Below are 25,722 nucleotides of genomic sequence, written 5' to 3' on the forward strand. Positions count from 1 at the left end.
CAGATTGCTATCTCAGTTAGGGTTACAGCATTCATTACTAAAATCTCAGGTAAATAATCTGACCATGACAAGTGATTCCACCCCCTCCCAGCCACAAAGTGTATAACTACTGATGTGGTGTCTTTCAAACAACATAAAGACAGAAAATGGCAGAGCCTCATGCAGCAAATAGTTCTATATGTTATAGGAGACATCAGTACCTTGCCCTAAAGTTGTCAGGCTCCCTGCAGCAACTGAGACACTAAAAGAGTATGATCTCGGACTTGGGAAATTTTAAACAACCGCTACATTTGAAACATTTTCTCAAATAGCAGCAAAGGGTTCCATTTACCATTTATCAAGAAGTGACTGAATGGATGCAAGATCAATCTGGAAACAAACCCCTATAGACTGTTGACGTACTACTTAGTTCCAGCCCTCACCATTTATAACAGCATAAACCAGAAATTCAATATAATGCAATGTCATTGCAACTCTCATAGTAGCAGGGTTTGTGTTTTTGGCTTTAAAAAAAATGCTATTCAAAAGTAGTTATGAGAAAGCTGAGCTGTCAGAGTTAAGAGCTATACAATATTCCATGAGAAAACTGAAACAGCAGAGCACAAAATCCCAAGCATAGGTAGATGCAAATGACTATGGTACTCTACATCTGCACCTGGAATGTGGTAAAATCTTCTATGCTGCTTGGAAACGATACAGCCACTTGACTTATGGGCCAGATAAAGATACATCGCTTCCAATCCTTTAGCTATAATTAAGGTAGTCAACTGTGGCACTGCACGCTCCTCCCAACTTGTGAACAAATCTCCCTACCTGTTTTAACCATAATTAGGTTTATGTTGACACCAGTGCTCCCCTACTCACCTTATTGGGTTCCTTAAGAGAATGTTCTTTAAAACTAGCATACTGTTTGAACTCATGCTGGATTCAATCCTGTCCTAACTCACCACACAAACCAACAGAAGTTCAGCATTAAATTGCTGTTGAAAGTTTCAGGAGCTGATGCATTTCAGGGGGGAAAAAAGAATATGAAGGGACTAATGAAAGCTCATAACCTGTTTGACTGATGTTAGTTATCCATCCACGTGATTACAGAGCTACTCACTGCTATAAACATTTCTGCTATTTACAATCCTGAAAGTTCTCGTTATTCTCTGTCATCCACCCTTTTTATTTCCCCACATTTTCTAAAGTCTTTGATTATAGATCACTTCTCTCTTTATATCTCATGATTCTGAGAATCAACTTCTGATTTTTACATATTTGTAGTCAGCTTTACCAAGGACTGTTGCTGTCTCAACTACCTGTCAGTGATAGCTGCTAAGACAAGGCTTTTAAAACACCTTCTCAACATTCAAGAAATCACTCATGACAATATCATGCTCAGGACACCCTGAAAGAGAACTTTATTATGGGAGAAGCTAGAAATAGAGCTTGAAAGAAAAGATTTCTACATACAAACAGATCTAAAGTTATAAAGAAAAGCAGCACAAGAGCAGTATCCTCTGTACTTGTTTGCTCCTTTCAACCCAGAAGTAATATGTATTTCATGGAACTTAAATTTCTAGGACCACAGTTCAGAAGAGGATTACAGACAAGAACATGAATGTAGACTGCTTATTTTCTCAACACAACCACACATGCAGATATACAGAGCAATGTTAGTTTAAACTGGGTTCCAAGCAGTTTCCCCTATAAGAATCCCCACCACTGCACAGAGGAGGAGCATGACCTCTGGACGTTCGGTGATGACATCACGTATCATCACTGAATTTCTGAGTAGCTAAGCTCAGAGCTGGCAGGTGCACTGCTGAGCACTTTGGGAGGAAAGCGGCCCCAAAACTGTCTGCATTATTTCTACAGCTCCACATTTTTCAACTGTCATGGTTGGAAGAAACAATGCAGCCATCTCTTTTTACTAGCTGGATCACAGCAGTGTTCCTCCATAGAGCAGCACACCTATGTACAACAGCGGCTGCAAATAGGCCTTGTGTCAGTGAAACAACATAAGCCAACTTTCAGATGTTCGCTGAAAACTGATATGCAACTCAACGTATGCAAGTCCTGTCTTGTCATGAACACAGTCACGGAGTACGGCTTCTACAAGTCTGTTATAAAGACGGTCATCGGTGATTTACACCACTAGAAATGCTTCACACTGGAGGAATTCTAGGAAAAGTCCAGAGTGCCAATTCAGCAAACCCATATCCAAAAGACATAGAGGGAATACGCTAACCTTCATTACCCGACTGATTTATCTGGGTTTAATATTAAGAGTTTAGAAGTTGAAATGACTCCCTCAGAGCTGCCCACAAGGAAACTAACTTAACAGACGGCATTATGTATTCAGTAAATAGCCAAGAGTAAGCAACATAAGCTCTGCACAAGTCACTCCTCACATGAGCAGGAACAGGCAAATCACTTGAAAATCCCTCCCCCACCACTGCGGAAGTCAAGTGTTTTTGCTGAAAATGGGTAGTCTGAGCCTCAGAGAGGAAGTGCACAGTCACGCGCTGCTTCACCGAGGCTCAGAAAAGCCTCTGGAGGCAACAGGAACGTGACTCCCCTCGGCTTCAGAGGCTGGGGGGGTCAACAGGGGCGAGCTACGGTCATTGGATATACGAGCTGTCACTGGCTGGAGCACTGTTCAGCAGCGCTCACCTGTATATTGTTAACTAAGCAAATCCATGTCAAAAGGTTAAATTGCCCCCCTTCCTATACAGGAAGCCACTGTCACTCCATGTCATGTCGTACCTATGGGCCTACCTTGAGAAAGTCAACAATACTGTCTGCCATATGCAGATACTACTGTCATGTCAGGTTAGGAAAGGGATTTGTTAAAGCGCACTTCACTTACATGTGCTCTTTTTTAAACTACAAAGTAAGTCATCTATTACTAGCAGCAACATATTCTGATAAAAATGCTGATTTTTACATTTTCTCCCCCCCCCCCAACTTGTGTGGGTTTAAAGAAACCACATTATTTTATGTCTTCTTCAATCAAAGCTCAGCAATTAGTTTACGTATCACTCCACACATTGTCTAAATGAAAGATTCCTGAACTAGCTTCAGTGCAGAAATGGCCTCTAGTTACTGTTGGAAATACAATTTTTACTGGGTCCAATAGAAGAAGTAGCCTACTTCAGAACAAATGTTTCATAATGACAAGAGAGTGCAGAGTATAAAGAAACCTTCTGTTCTATTTTATTTCAGTGACTAGATTCCTAATTTCCTCTGACAGGACACAGAAATGAGGCTTTGTGAAGGCCTACAACAGAAAAAGAATTTTGATTCATCAGAATGGCTAAAGCACAAACCATCAGATGAGAGGATCAGGTTCCCATAGGACATGTTGTCATAGGTGACATTAGATCAACACGATCAAGGTTTGCAGCAAAATAAGACTCAAGTTTATTTTGGGCAACAGCGAGGACAGAATATGAGTGGGGTAAGTGTACTGATAAGGAAACCGTAAGCGCATCAAAGCTTATGTGGCTCATACGCTCCTGCTAGAATCTTACCCCACACTTTTGCTCCTTTAAAACCTGCAAAAAGAAGTTGAAGGTAAGACTGCAAAATGTGCTAAAGATTCAGAGGGACAGTTTTTAAGTGTCCAAATTTTTTAAAAAGGAATTTAAAATAGGGTAAGCCCAGTACACCTACCCTCTTTAGTTTGATGTTATACTGTGTCTGCTAATGTTGGAGGAGAATACCTTTTTGACCCTAAAAACCAACAGACAGTTAACATGAATAGAAGTAAAAATACTGTGCTTTTCCCAGAACTTTACAATAGTCACACCTCCCAAAATTGTTTCTCTTTGTGCATGTCCTTCATTGGGAACAATCCCAAGACTTTACATGAAAAATAAGAAACTCAAATAGTATCTATCCTGAAGGGCAACAACTAAGGCACTAGAATAAGAATCTTACAATAGCCCTCCTGCAGTGATCCAGCAGTGACTAGGAACCAAACTTAATTCCACAATTGTATAAAGTTCGCTGCCCCAGATTCTTCTCATCGTTCTGGTATCTGATATTTTGAATGAACAGAACACATTCAGTTACTAGAAGTGAATTGAAGGGCAAAGCAGCTTCCTCATTTTAGCCCCAGGCAGCCAGAGTGGCACAGCATGCAAAGAGTGGCAGGAGAGCTGGGTTCAGTTCCCCACTTAGCAGCCCTCAGCAGCTTTCAGCCTAACCTACTTCATAACAGTGCTGCAAGAATACAATTGGTGGAGACCATAAACTCTGATCTCCTTGAAGAAAAGGCAACAATAACAAACCAAAAATATACTCCTTTATCTTCTAAAACAAACCCCTGTTTGGAAAACATCACAGAATTCTTACCTTGGAATAAATGGATTATCTAAACAAGCTAATGTAGTTGAATGTAATTAAGAAATGTATATTTTCCTTTTTCTACCTTGGCATATGCCCTGATGTATCAAACAGCCAAACTAACATACATATGAATTAGTTTGAATTTTGTTTTTTATTACATTTTTTGCCTGCTCAAGGAGGCTAAAGAAGATTTCATGGATTACATTATAGTTCAATGGGAAAAACAAAAAAAACACAGGTATGTGTTTCTTATGCATTTTCAAGCAGCTTTCCTACATTTTTCTCATCTGCTATTCTAAAAGCCAGGGCTGTTTTCACTTTTCAGCTATGAGAGGAAATAACAAAAGAACCTTTAAGAGGAAATGAGGCCAGGCTACCAATGCAATTTCAAACTTGGGCCAGCTCCTTTGCAACCTTGGAATCACTCCTAGTGATTTCTAAATCTTTGACAGTGACATTGCCCCAATCACTAAACAGCATGACAAACTTCCTTTTTGGCCTCAACTGCAACAATATTCCTTGTCCATCCTAAGCACAGCTGCTAAATTAATTTGGCTTGTCTACTTAAGCATGCCAGACATCAGTCTGCTGTCACTCAACAAGCTGGCAAATGTGGGTTCTTCTCTCCCTTTTATGTCATAAGCAATTCCGCTTTCCTCCTGATATGCCTCATCAAATACACTTCCTCCTCTATTAAAACTTTTACTTTAATGCTCATTTTCCCAATTTCTCCCCTCCATAAAAATTAACTGCTAAACTCATAATGTAAATAAAAGTAAATGAGAACAAATTTGGAACAAACGGCCTCAAATGTTTCCTTCTAAATACATTCTATTCATTTATGAAATCTGCCAGCCTTCTCCTAAACAAGTATCTTATTAGCCAAAATGATCCAACATTAATAACATCCATTTAACTCCACTAATGACTGTAACAATTATAGCTGCTTCAATAAGTGCATTTGTATATGTAAACAGATGTCATGAGTGTGCTAGTAAAATACGTATGCTTAAATGCATGTAACATACAGGTACACATAACCAGGGATAACCAAATAACACATAACCAAATAATCAGGGATTTGAGATTAGCTATGGCTCCTTGCTGTGCATATCTACCAATATGAGTTTGCTGAAGTACAATTTATGAAGCAACTCAGGGAGTTTCATTTTTCTTTAACTCTGAACACACATAGTCCCATATTTTTCTCCTCTCTGCTCCATAGTTATCATTAGCTGGTCTGAACATTAATGTTGCAGGTTGACACAAAGATAATCTATAATGAGGAAAGATCAAATAAAATAGCCACATTCTAGTAAAAACTTTAAGAACCAAACAAAGCAACACAAAATCTTGGGCAGCTAGCTTTCTGAAGACGCTGCTCAACATTTTCTGAAGAATTCCATGCATGGGCTTAAATGCTAAAATGTTTGGGGGGAGCAAGTGTAATTATGAAGGTCAACTCCTCCTAATCTTTGGTTTTCTTGCCATCCAATCTGATGAAGAGTTCTGACAAACTGAAAGCAAGTTGTTCAAGACTGTGTTTGTATCAATTCTGGTTGGCCCAATAAAGATATTTGGGATATTTTCTTAAACAGGTAGAGTATCCCTTATCTGGCTGCTTGGGACAGAAAGATGTCTGGATTTCAGAATAATCACATAAATATAATGAGAAATGCTTGCTCTTTTCATTTTACCCATATGGGTATCTGCTAGCCTGTTTGACATTTTTCAATCATGCCTGTAGGGGTACATACCACAGAGCAGAGAACAGAACTTGCTGCCTGTATCTGGACTGTATGTGGGAATGAGCACATGCCCCTCCAATGTTCATATTACCGTAGTTTTAAAAAATGTCTTGGACAAAAATTCCTGGATTTTGGAATAGTCCAGATTTTGGATGTCTGAATAAGGGGTAATCTACCTGTACTTATGTTTATGAACAAATTGGATTTCCACTTAAAATCAGAATTTATATTTCCACACTTGCAATAAAATACATCTCTCTAAATTACAGATTTAGCAGCCATGCTCATGCCAAAGACAAGCATGCCAAAGAATTCAGACAGTACTATTTATGGAGGGAACTCTGCTGCAAGGCGAAATAGCAGCTTTTCAAAATGCACTAAATGCTTCTGTAGGAAAGACCAAAAAGGGTAATTTTGAACAGACTACAAATACAGCGCCATTATTCCATCAAGAACAGTTATACTGTACTTAATAGTATCCCAGTTTAAATACATGTGTCTTAAAAATATAGCCATGGTTAGATGACATTGGTTGTTTATGGAATTGCTATCAGCTGTATTTTATGAAAATAAAAGGTTTACATGTATATCCATATAGCCAGTGTATTTAGAGGAATACAATGGGTTGCACCTGACTGCCTCTTCTGCCCCGTGCAAGTTTTACGGATCCGCATCCTGCCTTCTCTCTGCACCCACCCTGTGGTGCCTGCCAGCTTCCACCCTCAGAGGCAGATTTTCAGGGAATGTGGGGCTGACAGGAAGAGATAAGAAAAAACTGCATCCTCATTGGAAGAGACTTCCATTCACAGAAGTTCTAAAGATACAACCCAATACTTACATTAATGTATTATGCAGGGTTTGTACTGAACCTTTCCTTCCACTTTCCCTCAGTCCTATTCTACCCTCTTCCTTTCCTTTAAACTTGCTTTCTGATGTGCACTGTAACTCATGCACAGCATACTTAGCAAGCAGATAAATGTTTTGTGCAGGATTTGAGACGTGTTTAATCTTTAAAAAAATTATCTCCAAGTGCATTCTATTGATAGATTAAAGGAGACACAAGTGAAGCTCAAAGTATCCCACTGCTTAGATGACAACACATTCTGTGGATCTTCCTTTACAGAGAGAACAATCACTTGATAATTCTATTCAGCAGCTGTTCCAACTTTCATCACTTTATACAATGACCTACTTTATGTCAAAGTTCTCCTCCGGGCCTTGTGTGAGCTGTCACAAATGAACAGGCCTGGGAACTCATTTTTTAATAATCTAATTAATTTATGCATTCCTGGTTTTTATGGCAAAGCTCGCTAAAGGCAATTTACTACTCTAAGAAGTTGGATTCAGTTGAAAGTATATTCGAGGAAGCAGAAACAGCTGTGATTTCCCCTTCCCGTGAAATCCACTTCAGGGTGTTACATCAAAAAATATCAAGCTGCAAGATTGAGCCATGCTCATACTTTGAAATGACAAGCCAAATGAATCAAAACCTCTAAGTTGGCATTTGGGTCTCATTTTATATTGAAATACAAATAAAGTGACCAAGCGAAGGAGGACTATATCACTTTCCCATTGTGATGATAAAATGTTGGCTAAACAGTACAGGCAGAATTTAGAGAAAACAGAATGGGGGGGATAGAAATAAAAGAAAATAAGAGGAAAGAATTGTATTGTATTATATTGGCAACCTTCAGTCTCGAAAGACTATGGTATCACGCTCTGAAAGGTGGTTCTGGCACAGTGTCTAGTGTGGCTGAAAAGGCCAAACCGGGAGTGACAATCCCTTCCACACCGGGAGCAAGTGCAGTCTGTCCCTGGTCTGTCTCCCTGGCTATGGGCTTTCCTTCTTTGCCTCTTAGCCTCAGACTGCTGGCAAAGTGTCTCTTCAAACTGGGAAAGGCCATGCTGTACAGCCTGCCTCCAAGCGGACCGCTCAGAGGCCAGGGTTTCCCACTTGTTGAGGTCCATCCCTAAGGCCTTCAGATCCCTCTTGCAGATGTCCTTGTATCGCAGCTGTGGTCTACCTGTAGGGCGCTTTCCTTGCACGAGTTCTCCATAGAGGAGATCCTTTGGGATCCGGCCATCATCCATGACCGAGCCAACGCAGGCGTCTCTGTTTCAGTAGTGCATACATGCTAGGGATTCCAGCACGTAAGAAAGAAAGAATAGAATCCCAATACTATATGTGATTGTGGTAAGCCATTAACCACAGATATGCCCCAGGTACACAGAAAGTGAGAACCTGCGAGATGGTTCATCAGAAATGCTACAGCATGTCTTGTTCAAAGGTCTGCTAGTGGGCTTTGTGATGCAAAGACATAAAAGGGCATTACAGGTTGGCCTACATGCACACCAGCATAATGTTTCCCCAGGCTTGACCCATTACCCCAGGCTTAAAAACCAGTCATTCACCCCATTTAAATCCTCAAGTCCATTAGCTATTCAACAGTAGTGAGGATGTGAATGCATATGGGAGGCTGCAGACAAGTTAATCATTTTTAAAAGTATGTTTTAACATGAAGTTATGAATAAACTACATTTAAAGGAACATGAACAAACAGAATTTCTGAGCATGTAAGCACAGAAATGAAGATGAACTACTTTTTCTGCCTCCACAATGTTTTGAGTAAGGGGATTAAAGTTTGCTTCTTTAAGTAGTAGAAGTAATACATGAAAGAACATGTTTTCAAAAGCAAAAAGTGGCAATCTACATTTAAAAGCTTCTTCTCCTATGCAAGTTCATGGAAATGTGTGTAAAGATGCACTAAAATTTAACAATAATAAATGCTAATTATGTGTAATGCAATATTGAATAGGCTTCCTCAAATATTAAATCAATACGTTTCCTCACATGCTTACTGTTACCTGCACTAGGGTGTTCTCATGAAGACACCCAGAAGTTTCACTTGAATTTTGTTCACCTGCAGTGGTGGCAAGAGAGATTTGCCAACAAATCCAAAGTTCAACCAAATCACTGCTTACTTGCCATAGACAAGTTCCAAATTATCCTTACAGGACCATGGGCAAAGCATTGAATCCCTGCAAAGTATCAGGGTCACCCGGGAACTTCCTAGTCACATATTCCTGTCAGTGCTATCAATGCATGTCTGTACTTAGAAGTAAGCACCACAGAATTCAATGGGATGTACTCCCAGATGGGGATGTACAGAACTGCAGCCTGTATAACAAGACTAAGAGAGCAAAGAAACAAGGGGCATTATTATTTTTCCATGGCCTGGCACAGCTCTAGGTAGGCTACTGGCACCACCAGATCTAGTCAGGCTTCCAGATTTGTGCCTCTAAGTCAGGCCTTTGTCTAAGCAACTGCTCACCTTGAATTGAGCTCAAGTTACCTTAACTGAACTCCCCCCCCCCCCAGTTCCTACTCCCTGCTGCTAAGACTATTTTGCTTCTGATCTGAACTTTCTCCAACCCTGCATTTGGTTCTCTCTGGTACCTGATCCTTAAGCTTAGACTGTTAGACTGGCTACAATCTGAGCTACTGCTGATTGACAGTTTTCCCCAATACTAGGCTGATGCAGCCAATCTTTTTATTACCTGACCAGAACAAGATATAGTCAGTTCTTGTTATCTGCTAGGGTTAGGTTCTTGAAAAACCTAGTGCAGGGCTGTCCAAACTCTTTGGCAGGAGGGCCACATCATCTCTCTGACACTGTGTAGGGGGCCGGGAAAGAAAATAATTAATTTACATTTCAAATTTGAATAGATTTACATAAATGAATATATTAGAGATGAAACTGATATGAATGAATGAAGGTCTTGCAATAGCACAAGGCAAATAAAAGACCTTGCACAAAGCAAAGCCAGCCTTTCCTTCACTGCTGCATCACAGACATGAAACAACAAGCAGAGGAGGGAGCCCTTGTCCCACAGTTCATGCAAGGAGGTCAAACAGTTGGCTGTCACACTGAGAGCAATTGCATCAGGCCAGGGTGGGCTCCAGCAAGTCTCTGGAGGGTCAGAGGCTCATTAGAGACTGGGGTCTCCCTGAGGACCGGATTGGAAGTCCTCAAGGGCCGCAAGTGGCCCCAGGGCCGAGGTTTGGGCACTCCTGACCTAGTGGATACTGAATCATGGTACCAGAGAATCCTTTTCACCATACATCCTATGAACCTTAATCTTAAGAACTTTATGAACCTGACATAGACTTGAAGTCTATGGGATGGGTGAACAGTGAGGGCTCATCTTTGAACATCTACTGCTTCCTCTTCAATGCTGGCTATCCCTCAATGCATCGAAGGCTGTGGTGATGACAAAGTCTCACAGCTGGCTATCCCTCGACTTGATGAAGGTTGCTGGCCCAACAATGAGGCCTCAGAATTAAACAGTGGGAAGAGGGTTGCTCCACCTGGTCATTTGAAATGCCCATGTGTTGCTCAGCTTACTGTTCCCCATGCAATAAAAGAATACCTACTGGGCAAATGAAGAGAAATGAGGGAAGGGGTCAGGACATTAATGCACACATCTTAAAAACATGGGGCCAGTTGGATAATGAAAGCATCATAAGAGGATAGGCAGGAAATGCTATGCGCGCTGTGATCAATTCCAATATGCTCTATATTTCCAGGGAAGGAGCGCAGAGGTTGTGGGGAGAGGGCAGTGGAGCAGGTGAGTCAGGCAGGCAGCTCCAGTTGGCCCTGCATAATCCTTTGCCACCCCAATATCTCAGAAAATCAAGTTGTGGCATTTCTTCTTAAGATAAAAGTTTGGAAGAGTCTCAAACCCTGAAGCAATTAAGTGATTGTGTCACATTCATAAATGCTTAACATAAAGCCCGGGGGTTTGATGTGTCCTTATACTCAAGTTCATGGTTTACATCAACTTGACATTTTGTCTCAATTTCAACTCTAAACACTCCTCAAGGACTTCGAAACACATTCAGCACATTAAGAATTTGTGTTTAGAGACAAAACAGTCTGTCATCTACAATACACGACAACCAACCAAGTGAACAACAGAACCATAAGGACAAGAACAAATGCACTGCCTTATTCATAAACATTCTGCTTAGTAAGGGTACTTTTATTTGTCCAACCACATTTGTTCCTCCCACACACCCCCCACTAGCACAGCAGTTGAGAAGCATGTTGGCTGGACTGGGCTGAGACAATTTTTGGGAATTTGTGTACCCAAGCCAGGAATCGACAAGAACAGAAAATACGAGACTGAGAAGACAGCACTTTCACATTATAACAAAGAGGAATAATATCGGCCTTGTAAGTGGAATGTTCATGAATTCCATTTCGAGCTGAAGCAGCGGGTAGCATTCTGTTCCCACTGTCAGGACTCCCCCTTACAAATAGAAGCTTGCTCCATGTACGGAAGGCGCATTCTCACTTGTGCAAAGACTTCTGCCATAAGCAGAACTTCTATTCACAGACAGAAGTTCTTACGAAGAGAGATCCCTGTGGCAAATGCACTTGTCGGGATACCACCCACAATGTTTCTCCCATGGAATATCTGTAGACTAATGGCAAAGACAGGCAGCAAATACTGAATAGTCTGACAGTAAGCAGACATATTTTTTATTTACAATCAAGTTCTCCACTCCAGTCTTCCCTAATTTAGCATTTGTATTGTCTACAAAATTTTAAACTGTTGTCAGTAACCAAGAAGATGCAGCAGACCACTTTTTTCCTGCTATTTTATTATGGCTTGGCTGATCTGAATACAATGCTCATTAGCTGGAGAAAACAGCAACATAGTCACATTCACTGAAAACACTGCAAATGTCCCAAGCTTTCCAATACAATAATTTTTCACAACCATCTAGGAAATCTGACTTAGCAAAACAGAGAGACAAACTGCTTTTCATTGCCCCCTAGTCATAAATACCTTGACCAAGACCCAAAGACATGCAAAACTAATTATACGTATTTGCTTAAAGGGCCTTTAGGTTCCTGTACCTCAAACAGCAGCTCCCCATGCCACATGGTAAATGGCTTTTAAAATTGATCTCAAAAAAGCAGGTTGTCACACAACATGGAGATCATGACTTCAAAGTAAACAAAAGTCCAGAATTTCACTGGAAATGCCAAAACTTTTAAGCAGCATCAGAAAAGACTGTTAGACACTGCTAGTCTCTCTTCATGTCACAGCACCTTACATGTTACAGCACCTTACTGAAATGGGTAGCTTCAAGCAATTCCTTACTGCATAGGAATAACCTATTACTATAGGTTCAGTGAATGTAGTCACGCATTTCACACACAACAAAGCAAGCCCAGAGTGTTTCCATATTCAGTGATTTAATCACCCACCAAATGTTTTGGAAAACCCATTGTAAGTGTCAAGGTTACAAAGGAGAGCAAATTAACAGGTTCTGACAGGCAGGCAGGCGATATAGCGATAACTGCCATGTTGACTTAAAGATGATCATTTTGTTTTAAAAAATCCTAATTATAGTAGCTTCATTCATAGCATGCACCTTGGGACTCTTACATCTAAAATCTCTACAGGAGGTCCCATATCCTTGATTACCACTACTGGTATACTACCAGCAATCAAAGACACTAGTGAAGAACATTCTTACCACGCTAGCTCTTATGGTGTCTAGATAGCTACCATTAGTTTTATGCAATCATTAGTTCATCACATCCCTTTTCTATGCACCATGGTAATTACAAATATTACTAATAAAGCACAGAACAACCAACAATGGATATAGTATGTGTCATCACTGTTTATAAGTGTTTTGTTTTATTATAACCAAAACCAGAGCAAATGTAAACCATATTCATAGGATGCTTACTTACAGTACTAACCATGCAACAAGCACCTATCAAAATGGCAACAGAATATGTATGGGTAATTATGCAAAACAAAAGATCCTATAAAGCAATAGCCCAAACACATTAAGTAAACAGCCAGACAGTTAATGCATTATTTTTACACCTATTGCTTCCATGAAATCCCAAAAGACATCTTTTCTCCAATGAATAGATGTTCAACATATTTAATGCTTCAAGCTCAGACACATATTGTATTTCACTACTGCTGGTTAAAAGCTGTGTTATTAAACCCCTAAATCCCCCAGCAATAACAGAGTTTATTGCTTGTGATCATAACAAAAGATAGCAAACAGCTTTCCTGACCACGGATGGAATATTTTTAGCACTCCCAAACTGAAGAGGCTGATCACATACTGCTACACAAGACTTGGGATCACTGATAATTTCTGCCTGCAAAGAGGTGGTGATCAAGTGAATGTTTACAGTATTTCTAAATTTTCTGCACTTTTTTTATTAGACAAAGATTTAAATGCTGTTAACATTATATTAGAACATCCATTTTATTTTAGTGAGCTGTTCGCTTATCTGCTTCCATATTCACTGAGACAAAGTGTGAGAAGCAAAGCCACTTCTGTTTTAGTTCTTAGGGAAACAAGAGGTTTTTCTGAGTTTGAGCTCATGTTTGTATGCAGATGATTCTTGCACAACCATCTCCATGTTACTAACAAAAATGCTGGCATGACCTCAATTTTTTTTCCTAAAACTATGCTTCACAAGAAAGGGAGATTTCAATGGATATGTACTATGTAATAATACTAAATCTGTAATTATTTTTGTCTATCTACACACAGTTAGAACAGATCAAATCTGTTAATAAGGAATACTACTGGTGATCATTCCAACATTCAGCCTTAGGTGCCCTTCAGGGAGAAAGGAGGATTAGAAGTTCAATAAATAAATAAAATAAAATAAACAAACAAACATAAGAACATAAGAACAGCCCCACTGGAGCAGGCCATAGGCCCATCTGGTCCAGCTTCCTGTATCTCACAGCGGTCCACCAAATGCCCCAGGGAGCACACCAGATAACAAGAGACCTCATCCTGGTGCCCTCCCTTGCATCTGGCATTCTGACTTAACCCATTTCTAAAATCAGGAGGTTGCGCATACACATCCTGGCTTGTACCCCATAATGGATTTTTCCTCCAGAAACTCGTCCAATCCCCTTTTAAAGGCGTCTAGGGTAGACGCCAGCACCACATCCTGTGGCAAGGAGATCCACAGACCGACCACACGCTGAGTAAAGAAATATTTTCTTTTGTCTGTCCTAACCCGCCCAACACTCAATTTTAGTGGATGTCCCCTGGTTCTGGTATTATGTGAGAGTGTAAAGAGCATCTCCCTATCCACTCTGTCCATTACCTGCATAATTTTGTATGTCTCAATCATGTCCCCCCTCAAGCGTCTCTTTTCTAGGCTGAAGAGGCCCAAACGCCGTAGCCTTTCCTCATAAGGAAGGTGCCCCAGCCCCGTAATCATCTTAGTCGCTCTCTTTTGCACCTTTTCCATTTCCACTATGTCTTTTTTGAGATGCGGCGACCAGAACTGGACACAATACTCCAGGTGTGGCCTTACCATCGATTTGTACAACGGCATTATAATATTAGCCGTTTTGTTCTCAATACCCTTCCTAATGATCCCAAGCATAGAATTGGCCTTCTTCACTGCCGCCGCACATTGGGTCGACACTTTCATCGACCTGTCCACCACCACCACCACCCCAAGATCTCTCTCCTGATCTGTCACAGACAGCTCAGAACCCATCAGCCTATATCTAAAGTTTTGATTTTTTGCCCCAATGTGCATGACTTTACACTTACTGACATTGAAGTGCATCTGCCATTTTGCTGCCCATTCTGCCAGTCTAGAGAGATCCTTCTGGAGCTTCTCACAATCACTTCTGGTCTTTACCACTCGGAAAAGTTTGGTGTCGTCTGCAAACTTAGCCACTTCACTGCTCAACCCTGTCTCCAGGTCATTTATGAAGAGGTTGAAAAGCACCGGTCCCAGGACAGATCCTTGGGGCACATCACTTTTCACCTCTCTCCATTGTGAAAATTGCCCATTGACACCCACTCTCTGCTTCCTGGCCTCCAACCAGTTCTCAATCCACGAGAGGACCTGTCCTCTAATTCCCTGACTGTGGAGTTTTTTCAGTAGCCTTTGGTGAGGGAAACAAACATGTATATGCATCTTAAGTACCAAATCAACTTTGCTACATGATCTAATAAAAGCAAATGATTCACCTTTATGCAGTGTGTAATTAAACAGTTTATAACTTATCAGTGCTTGTATACTTTCTGGCTTCAAGCGGTCATCTAAATCAGGGGTGTCCAAAGTTTTTGGCAAGAGGGCCACATTGTCTCTCTGACACTGTGCCAGGGGCCGAGGGAAAAAAGAATTAATTTACATTTAAAATTTGAATAAATTTACATAAGTTTACATAAATGAATATATTAAAGATGAACTTATATGAATGAATGAAGGTCTTGCAATAGCACAAGACCTATAAAAGGCCTTGCACTAAGCAAGGCTGGCCTTTCCTTTGCTGCCACTACTGCCTCACAGACGTGAAACAGCAAGCAGTGGAGGGAATGCTCATCCCACAGCTCACACGAGAGGTCAAACAGTCACCCCTCACACTGAGAGCAGTTGCGTCGGGCCAGTGTGGGCTCCAACAAATCTCTAGAGGGCCAGAGGCTCATTGGAGACTGGGGGCTCCTTGAGGGCCACACAGAGGGCCTCAAGGGATGCAAGTGGCCCCAGGGCCAGGGTTTGGGCACCCCTGCGCTAAATGATGAACTCGAAGACTTTGATGGTTTAATAGGCCAACTTAAATGCATACCCGTTGAGTATCTTGCAGAGAAGACACTCTAGCCTCAGGATGCACCTGTCCACTCTATCCCCAGATGCACTTTTTAAACAGGTTTCTCCAATAATTGTAACCCTTATTAGTAGCTAGCATTTCAGTAATCCATAGGGAAGTACATCTTGAACTGAGCTTTGACAATAACCCACCTTCCAAGGCAGGTGGTGAACAAAACAAAGCAGTTAGAAAGGGAAACAAAAATTCCAAGGAAATTGAAAGCAAGGAGTTGAATTTTTAAGTACCACAGACGCTCGCCTATAAGTCGACCCCACAGATAAGTCGAGGGCAGGTTTTGAGCCAACAATCATGGAATTTTCTATGACCCTCAGATAAGTCAGGGGTTAAACTTAGAGGGGTGTCTGACTATAGTTTTGTCTGATTTTACCCCAGGCCAGATCCTGAAAAATAACCTACCACTAATTGTTACCTAAGAACTGTAGCCTCTAATTTATTAAAAACATAGTAAAAGATCATAGGATACTTTTTTATTCGTTTTAAATTCAGGTCTTCACCACCTTTTTGTAAACACTATCAGAGTAAGTGCACTGTAAGCAACATACCAGTAAATCAGTGGTTCCCAACCTGGTATTCATGTACTTCCAGGGACACTCAACAGGACCTTCAGGGGTACTTGAAAAAGAATGGAATAATAGTAGAAAAGGGCAGGTCATGCTCCAGAATGCCTTGCAAGGACCAGCAAGGCAGGAAGAGAGGCAGCTAGTTGGCTTTGAAAGCCCCACCAACAGCTAGTTTTCGGTCATCACTTCGTGTATGAACCAGTGATTGAAAACCAGCACAGTAAAAAAGCTGAAACATAATATGGAAAGTGATCAATCACCCAGAATTTCTCAGCACACTTCTGGTGCAAAACAGTGCAAAGGTAGAGTCTTCTGTTCCTCAAACAGATAAAAAGAGAAAACACTGTGATGAATACATGAAGTCTGGATTTTCACAGAGAGGAGATGAGGGCTTGTATTATTACAAACATCTTGCTAATATGAAGGGTACAATTTATTATTGCCAAGGGATATGCAAGTGAAAAAGGTTGGCAACCACTGCAGGAGAACCATGAATCAAATCCAGATTTAAGGTGTCTGGTGTGTTAAGCTAGAAGCTCTACATACAACATACAACCCATAACACATAACTGAGAGCATGCAATTCAATTCACAGCAGAGAGATACAGCTGCATATATTTGCAATCTTTTTTACTCAGAAGTAGACCCACTGCTTTCCATGGGTGTTATTCTTAAGTAATTCTGCATTGAACTGTAGCCTGGGAATTGTTGCTTCAAATAGAAAGGGGATCCGGTCCTGGTGTTGAAAAAAAAGACCTCTGCCAAATGCAAAGCCTTTGCAAAAGGGAATCGGGTTGCAGCAGCAAAAGGGAATGGAAGGGAATAAAAGGTTAACTTTGGCTGAAACGTCCCAGGAAAGTAACTATAGCAACTAACCAGCTGCCTGCCTAAGCTTAGCAGAGAAAGAACCTGTTCAGAGTTGAAAGGCTCTGCCCTCTGATTGACCTGGAGATAAGGCAAAGTGAGAATTAGAGCTTGATTACTTGGCAAAAATTTCACATACTATACCTGAGTATCTACAGTCGTTTTAAGGCAATTATGACATTATAAGCCCACGGTATACACCCAAATTCAGATGTGCTGACTAGACAAGTCAGTGGACCTACCTTCATGATTAGGTCATGACCTTCATGATTAGGTCATGAACAGGTTCATGCATTAATAATTTTGTAAATTCACAACTGAATTTAGAAAGTTACACCAACTTGAGCTGGAATCCAGAACAGGACTTGCAGAAAACATAGGATGCAACAAATGCGCAAATACAGTACATACAAAAGTAATGAATAAGAAAATGACTTTACAAATGAACAATAAAGTAGCAGTTTTTACAAGCTGCTCACTTACAGTATGGTCATTTTAATAAAACACCACTTCCCCTAGCAAGTTGTATTTTGGAAAATACAACTGGAAAAGTTTCTTGCTAACAGAAGTTCCCTTTGCTTGACAGTGAGATTTACCTGCCTAATAATAACCAAGGAGTACATCTGTGGGGAGTACTTTGATGACACATCTGCAGTTCTATTTCACTGATCTGTATCTGGGCTATAAGGGATATAAGGTCTATTCAATCATCTATTCCCTTGTTTACCCCAAGAGCAACACTTTTAAAAAATGGTGCAATAACTTGCAAGCATGTGCATGTAGACTGCTTATTTTACTCTGCAGCAACAACAAGCTTCTTAAGTCATGCATTCAAAATGCAGGTGTGTATTCATTTATTTTAATTTATGCATTTTATTTGAAAACATTTTTTTTAAAAAAACAAAGCGAGACCAAAAGGTCAAGCAATGCAAGAGATCAGTATTGGTGTAGCAGTGTACCATGCAGAGCTCAAAATGAATTCAGAATCCAACCAGCCTGGGCATGTCCACTCTCAACCAGTCTTAGTGATTGACAGGTGTAGCAATAACAATAGTTAATGTCTAATAACATACCTAAAGACAATCCTTTTTGCAGTAAACAAGCCATTTGCAGGAGTTGTTGAGAATAAATTCTGGTGTGTCAAATTTGCTACTAATTCTAATTCAGTACTAATTCCAATTCAAAATGATTCTATTGGACTGTGGTAACTTGAAGGTCTATCAAAAAGACTGAACTTCTCCCCAACAGTGGCCTGCGTCACTCGGTGCAAGATGCCAGTGCATCACCCCAATGATGGGCCTCTTCCCATGTAGTGGGCAGGGCAATGCACCAGGCAGTAGATGTGATGATGTATCATTGCTCTACCCCCGCTGGTTTTCTGGCTATAACTTTTTACAGAAAAGTAGTATTTCAACGCAGTTTGTTTAATTGCATTCTGCATGCAATTCCACATTAAATGATATATAACATGATGGTATTGCAAAAACCAAAACTGTGGCCAGTAGTGGTGTCACACACACCCTGGTGCAGATTGCACCCCCTGCACCCCCTAGCAATGCCACTGCTCCCCCACTAGTTTATGTATCACTTGCATTCTGCCTACAAAACTACAGTAACATCTCCCATAATGCTGCTTCTTTTAATGCTCTTTGTCCAGGTTTGACTGACAGATATTCTAGACAACAGGAAAAGTGCAGGGCCAGTAAGTGCCAGTCTCCTGCCTCATGGACATCACTGAACCCCTACAGCACTGTTTTACAACACCCAGCTTCCCAGAACAGATCTCCTGTGTTATGAGGGGAATTACTGTACACAGGGTTCCCATTATGCATTTCCCGACATTACACCCTTTACTGCGGTAGCCCTGCATATCTTCCTAGTTCATTGTGCTCTTCAAAGGGCATTCCTTATATTTAGATTTTGCCATAGTTGGGCCTGCATGCCCTTCTTTCTCCTTCCACACCCTCAAGCACTGTGGCACACATTTTTGAACCACTGCTGTATTGTGAGAGAGAACCCCCAGAATTTAAAGTGTGTGAGCCCATTCAGACCCCAGTTTGGGCCTGGCTCTGAGCATAAGCAGAGTGCTTTGGCCAAAGCAGGCCCTATACTTAGCTACTTGGGTCAACAAGACATTTTAAAGATGCCCCCTGAATGCCCTTTTGTGTCTGTGTTAAAAAAAAAAAGCAAGCACATGTTGCAGCTAGCACCCCAAAAAAAAGGAAACAGCTAGCTAACCGCAACAGACAGGTGGTTAAAAGAGAAAAGAGACTTTTTTCCAGCGTGCTTTTAGCCATTACAAGGAGGGAAAGAAGAGGATTTTTACAGTAAGAAAGATTTTACATGTTTTTAAAATGCCATATTTAGTAAGCGCATGCTGGACAAGAATTGAGTAAGGGGCTGTGTAGGCAGAGACAAAGCCTCACGTGATATGCTGTTTGCCAATGAAAAGAGTATCCAAGGCTCTGCAATTTACATTGTGCCAATCAGAAGTCTAGCCAATGCTTTGCAATGAAAGCTTGAAAGTATATCTGTCCAGACCCCGAAAGAATCGGGGTCGCAGACTTTGGAAATTATTCCTCTGTGACCAGCAGCCGGCTGAAAAGAAATAAAACTTGTTTTCCTTGAAATCCTCCTGGTGTCCAGTTTCATCCTTGCCTGTAACCTGCAACAATATTGCATTGTTTCTTATGGGATAAAATGCACCTCTAAGTCTAGTGAAGCATATGGATGTACATACAGTCCTCATCAACCCCTATTTATATTATGTCTTAGAAGAAAATTCCCCTTTGTAAGTAGTTTTGCTATAAGTCCAAGCTTTCCCTTACCACAAGTACAGCTATTTCTCGTACTGACAGACACATATGTGTGTGTTAAGCTAAACACATTTTTTCTTTCTTCCCCACTCATGAGTGTGCACATATATATCACACACACCCTCTACCCACTAGCAGACCAATCCTATGCATGCCTACTCAGAAGTAAGTCCCTGTAGAGTCAATGGGGCTTACTCCCAGGAAAGTGTGGCTAGGATTGGGCTGTTCGTGGACTACTTCAGGCATCTGACAAAATAGCTCACAAAGGTGCATGTCTCAACACATTCTTTAAAGTGCCTTAGGTTTCTGCTGCTTTCACTGTAAGACACATGGCAGCTTGTACACAAACTGCAAGGAGACTGCTTGTATCCTAGCCAAAGAGAGACAGTGCGCATGTGTGTGAGGAGTGGATGTCAAAACATGCTATCCCCTGCCTGCCTGCCCAACTCATCTTTCATTCATATTAGGAGCAGCCATCTGTATCATAGAAAAGAGATTAGCCTGACTGAGAAAGTATTGTAAGTAGGAGGGAGGAATGACTGGAGTCGCTAATAAGGACTTGGAAAAATGATACCCTTCCTTTTTGTGCCTATAGTTATTCTTTGCTTTGGCACTTTATTGGTTCTTGCTAGCAGGAAATTTGAAAACTTGCATAGATCGCCCTGCATCTCATCTCTCTGCACTGCACCCTGGTTGAGAGATAACCTGGCAGAATGAAAAGGATGGGGGGGGAAGAGAACAGGATATATTACCCCACTCGCTCCCGACCACCCATGGTGTGTCAAGAAATAAAGGAACTCAAACAGGAGCAGAAGGAACAGGCTCCCTTAACACTACTACTGTTTGGCTCTTTTGATGTTGTCATTTAGTCTGCCAGCATTCTATTATTTTCAACAAGCTCAGATTTCAGAAGCAAGTATCACGTATCCATCAGTTCCCATATTCTCTCAGCTGTCCAATTATGCTCAAAATAACCAGGACAAGCACACACCACACACCATGTGTCTCATGATATTAAAATAAAGTCAACTTAGTTAGCCTTGTTAGGGATCATTCACACAAGCTCTACACATTGCTAGAATTCATCTTCCTGCAACACTATTCCATAATCCAGAGGTTTTCAGACTGGGGGTGTCGCAACAGGACTGGTTCCGCCCTTAAGGGGCGGGTGTTACATGAAAATTCCCTTTTTCCTTAGTTGCAATTTTATATCTGGTTATGTTACTAAAACTTCATGAAGGCCACACTTCTCCCAGCACACTTTTCCAAAAAAACTCTGGTCAAGTCATAAGCTTGGTTACAAAATTCACATATTATAGGAAGAAGTCTGGCATAGTTAATCATTGTTTAAGTGTCTCCTATTCATTGAATTGTTTTAACCCAGTCTCCTACATTACTGTATTCATTGTATTGTTTAACTCAATCACTGCTTAAATACCGTATGCAAAACTGAACTGCCTTCCTAGGTTGCCTATTCAATGTATTGTTTAAGTTCCCCCAGCTAGGAAGCCAGCCATTAGACCCCACTGAATTTTGCTGATAAGGGACATCCTGATCTTTCCAATGTTTACCCTGCTGTGTGGTAGTAAGGAAGCTACCATGCAGCTCAGCACATTTTGCAAACCCCTTTTTAAGAGAGGGCTTCCCTGCCACATGCTCTCTCTCTCTCTCTGGCTCCCCCTTCAAGGACACAACACATCTGTTGTGTCAGAGGGTCCTCCACACAGGACTCCCTCCCCCCATCCAACTGCTCTACAAGACAGGTAACTATTCTGGCGCCTGGAACTTTTTCCCTTCTTCCCCCCCTTTTTCTCCCCTTCTCTCCCCATCTTTAGTTAGCAACTGGGTTTGGCAGACCAGGGACCCCTAAAATCCTTCCCTACAACCTTCCCTTTTTCTAATTTCCTCGGATGCACCAAATACTCTCCACACGCAACCACCATGAAAGCTAGGTACACTGGATTCAAGTACTAGGACCAAGAAACATATACTTACCACTTTTTCCATGTGCATTATGTTTACCTTTGTGCTTTGTAATAAAACTATAATCTTTTATTAAAAGTTATCTTTCAATCTCCTCTTTAAGCTAAAAGGGAATTTCTCTGCATTACGCTGTCTTGTTATCCAGCCTGCGATCCTGAGGTTCTAAAAGGGTAGTGTAATAATTCCCCCTAAACAAAACAGCCCTTTTGGTAACACAGGGGCAGCCAGGAAGCAGAGGCAGTGGCGCGATCCCCAGGATCGCGCCACTCAGGGGGCTAAAGGGGCTTGGTTGTACTTACCAGAGCCTCCAGCAGCCTCCTGGGAGTGCGGGGAGCCCTGCGCAACCTTCTGCAGGACTCCCCACAGCTTCCAAAGTGAAAGTGGGGTGATTGCACCCTGCCTCCGCTAAACTAGAAGCAGAGTGCAATCGCTCCACTTTCACTTTCCACTCCACTTTCACTTCTGACAGGGCTGCAGGGACTAGGGTGCACCCACCAGTCCCTGCAGAAGCCTTCCCGGGGTGCAGAGAGCCCTGCACGAGCCTCTGCAAGGCTCCCCAGGTCAGGGAAAGTGAAAGTGGAGCGATTGCACTCCACTTCCAGTTTTGTGGAGGCACAATGTGATCGCTCCACAGTCACTTTCCCTAACCTGGGGAGCCCTGCAGAGGCTCACGCAGGGCTCCCCGCACCCCAGGAAGGCTGCTGCAGGGACTAGTGGGTGCACCCCAGCCCTGCAGCCCCCCTGAGCAGCACGATCCTGGGGATAGCGTAGATGCCTTTCCCCCCGCCCCTGCTGCCTCCTTCCCCTCCCTTGCAAGAACTTATGTGTAAACCAGACAAAAAGGAACACAAGGTTCCACACCTGCCTCTGGTTAAATAAAAAAAATTAGATTGTGTCTAAGCATATTATCAATTATTTCTGCTATAACCAAACATACCCATCTCACTGCCAATCACTCCTACTATAATGGGTTTATAGCGCCATATTACTAAAACAAAAAAAGGATTATTTATCTCAACAAAGAGCAGCAGGAAAAACAGGAGAACAAAAGATGAAGTCTAGCTTGTGGCCAAGGCTGCATGGTACTTTGTATCCGTGGCCACACAAGTCTTCCCTGCAATAGATCCTTCCCCTCCCCCTTTTTACTGGATGCTGAAGCAGTTAAACTGAGCCCCATGCATCATAAACTTTACTTCAGTATTTACTTCCATCATCTTCAACATTTTCCTACTGATTACCCTTCTCAGCAAAGTCAGATGACACATTTCTAAAAAACAGATTCTTAAAGGCTACATGACCAAATGGTGTTTTCAAGTCTCACAGGCTTCTTACTTTTTCTTCCAGCCGTGGACCTCAGTCCCACACCCAGGGCAAAGCTCCGCGATGGCGCCTCCCCACAGGTTATCGCTGCCGCCCCCGCACAGAAATCCACCCCCTCTACTCACCAGAGGCTCACGGACCCTCGTGCAACCTTCTCCTAAGTCGAGGAAACCTCTCCAAGGTTCCCAATGCTATAAACTGTGCTTCCGGCAAACAGGAAGCACGGTTTCCGCCATGTCAGGAGCCTCACAGAGGCTTCCATGGGGTCCTGACAGCTGGCACCTGGGGCATCTGGCCTAGGGAAGTCGATGGGAGGTATGCAACTCTTTTACTTCTAAAAGTTTTTTCATTTAGTGTGCGAGGCTCTTGGGACAGAGCCTCTGCTCTGGCTGACTGGCCCTTTAAGGGAGTCCTGAGAAGGCCTCAGACTGGCTCAGGGAGAGGGGGTTCCAACACCCTGGTCCTCTTCCCTGGCTGGGCTTTTGCTGTCTGGGTCCTGGGCAGGGGCTGTTGGCTGCACAGCCACCCACCTCCCAGCTTCTAACCAGCCCCTGCATCACTGGCCTGCCAGCTTTTGCAGGGCCAGCTACCCTTCCCATAGCTCCTCCGCTTCCTCTCAGGAGAGGTAAAAAGGGCGGTTCCCTGGGAGCCACCCTTCCCTTGGCTTAAAGGTCTCCCTTCTTCTCCTGTGCTGCCTTCACCTCGCCCTTCCTCCAGCCCTTCTGGCTTCTCTCATGTTGCCTGGCTCCCCAGCCCCAGAGCCCTCTCCTGAGGTAAGGCGGGGTCCCAGGTGCAGGGTGGGGACCTTGACACAGTAGTCATTCAACTCATCTTCGTAAATACGAAAAGCAGTTTGATTGTGTATTACAAGCTGATTCAAGGTTAACTTCAAAAGGCAGCATAATGATTTTCAGAAGAGGTTCATCTTTAAAAGTTCCATTAGAAACCCAAACAGAAGCTGCTGCTTAGCTTTAGCTTCATTTCAGGAAACTGTTGTTACTATGTTGAGGAGAACCTTATCAAAAACTCTCTGCATTACTGATATGAACTTAAGATTAGATAAAGGACTAGTACAGTACTACTTAATTTCAGAAAACCAAGAAATCAGCTCACTATTCAGCCAGCTCTAGTAGCTCCAGCAGACAGAATACTTTGAGTGAGCCTTGCAAGGAACCCACTGGCCATAGCTAGAGAGACCCTCAGTCTGAAAGACAAGGTGATGCAGGGATATAGACATAAACAGGGAGTTTCACTTTAAAGCTGAAGTACAATTTACATCCTTGTGTATATTTTTTAAATTGTATTAACTTGTATGCTGAACTAGCAACTTACTTGCTGGCAGTACTGCAAAATGCCTTCTTTAGTTCCAATGCAGCCCTTGGCTCCAGAAGGATCAGATTCCCATTTTCCATTTTGAACATTCATGTGCATATTCAGCTTGCCACAAAACATAGCTACTTGGGGCTCTGCCAACAGGCCAGCATTTCCATCTGTGGGCACCTAGAAGAACATGAGAGAATGATATTAATTATTCATTATTGCATCCACAATTGACAACTGTTCAAATACTGGAGGGGGGGAAGGTTTAGAAACACAAATAAGAGTTCAAAAAGCAAAGAAACAACAATCATGTGACTCCTTCAGGCTCAAAAAGCAAAAGAACTGCTCCAGACTAATTCCTAATTTGGGACTAAGTTGGTTGTCAATAGGCCTCTTATGATGTGGCCACTAGAGAACAGTAGGTGACTGTCCATTCACTCTTCTACAGGCTTCAGTCACTCTGATGTTCCAGAAGGCAGGAGCTGGGGGTTGCTTTGATACATGGACACTCTATAAAAGGTATAGGCATACATCAGACAAATTAGTTCTGGATGAAGGCAGTTCTGGATGCACTGGGACAGCATCCAATGGCAGGTCCGACTCATCTTCCTTTCCTATTCCAGCACAGGGAACACAACACCCAGAAAACAGCCACTATTGTTTAACACCTATAGCACAATTATTGCCAAACATTTTTTCAGACTCGTACATGGTGCTGGGTACATTGTGAGGCAAGCCTGACTCAGACCAGCCTCATGCTTCAATGCCATCAGCCCAGGCAAGTTCCCATAGTCTTTAAGGAAAAGGCCAAGCCTTGGTTCTTCAGAACAGCCTGATCCCCAGTCCTGTCCCCAAAAGCCGGCTGGCTTGGGAGAGAACTTGCCTTTCGTTTGGGGAAATTCCATAACCAGCCACACCTTTTGGTCACCAAATCGAAACCTATAAACAAGACACGCAGCCATCCAATACAGGATAATGAAAGCCGCTGAGAGGTCCAGCATGACCAACATGGATGCACTCTCCCTAATGTTACAATTCTCCCTTTGTCATGCTAGTACCTAGCTTAACTAT

General features: G+C 42.1%; 1 protein-coding gene across 5 annotated transcripts in view; it reads right to left on the reverse strand.

Annotated features, from left to right (window-relative positions):
* Positions 1 to 25,722, reverse strand: part of APP (amyloid beta precursor protein) — a 195,212-nt gene that overhangs the window by 121,394 nt on the left and 48,096 nt on the right. For all 5 annotated transcript variants that reach the window (XM_066622528.1, XM_066622530.1, XM_066622529.1 and 2 more), the window contains exon 2: positions 24,664 to 24,831. In XM_066622528.1, coding sequence (XP_066478625.1) covers positions 24,664 to 24,783 — 120 coding nt within the window. In that variant the 5' untranslated portion in view covers positions 24,784 to 24,831. The remainder of the gene's footprint in view (positions 1 to 24,663; positions 24,832 to 25,722) is intronic.

Source organism: Tiliqua scincoides, chromosome 3 (assembly GCF_035046505.1).
Source record: "Tiliqua scincoides isolate rTilSci1 chromosome 3, rTilSci1.hap2, whole genome shotgun sequence".
NCBI lineage: Eukaryota > Metazoa > Chordata > Lepidosauria > Squamata > Scincidae > Tiliqua > Tiliqua scincoides.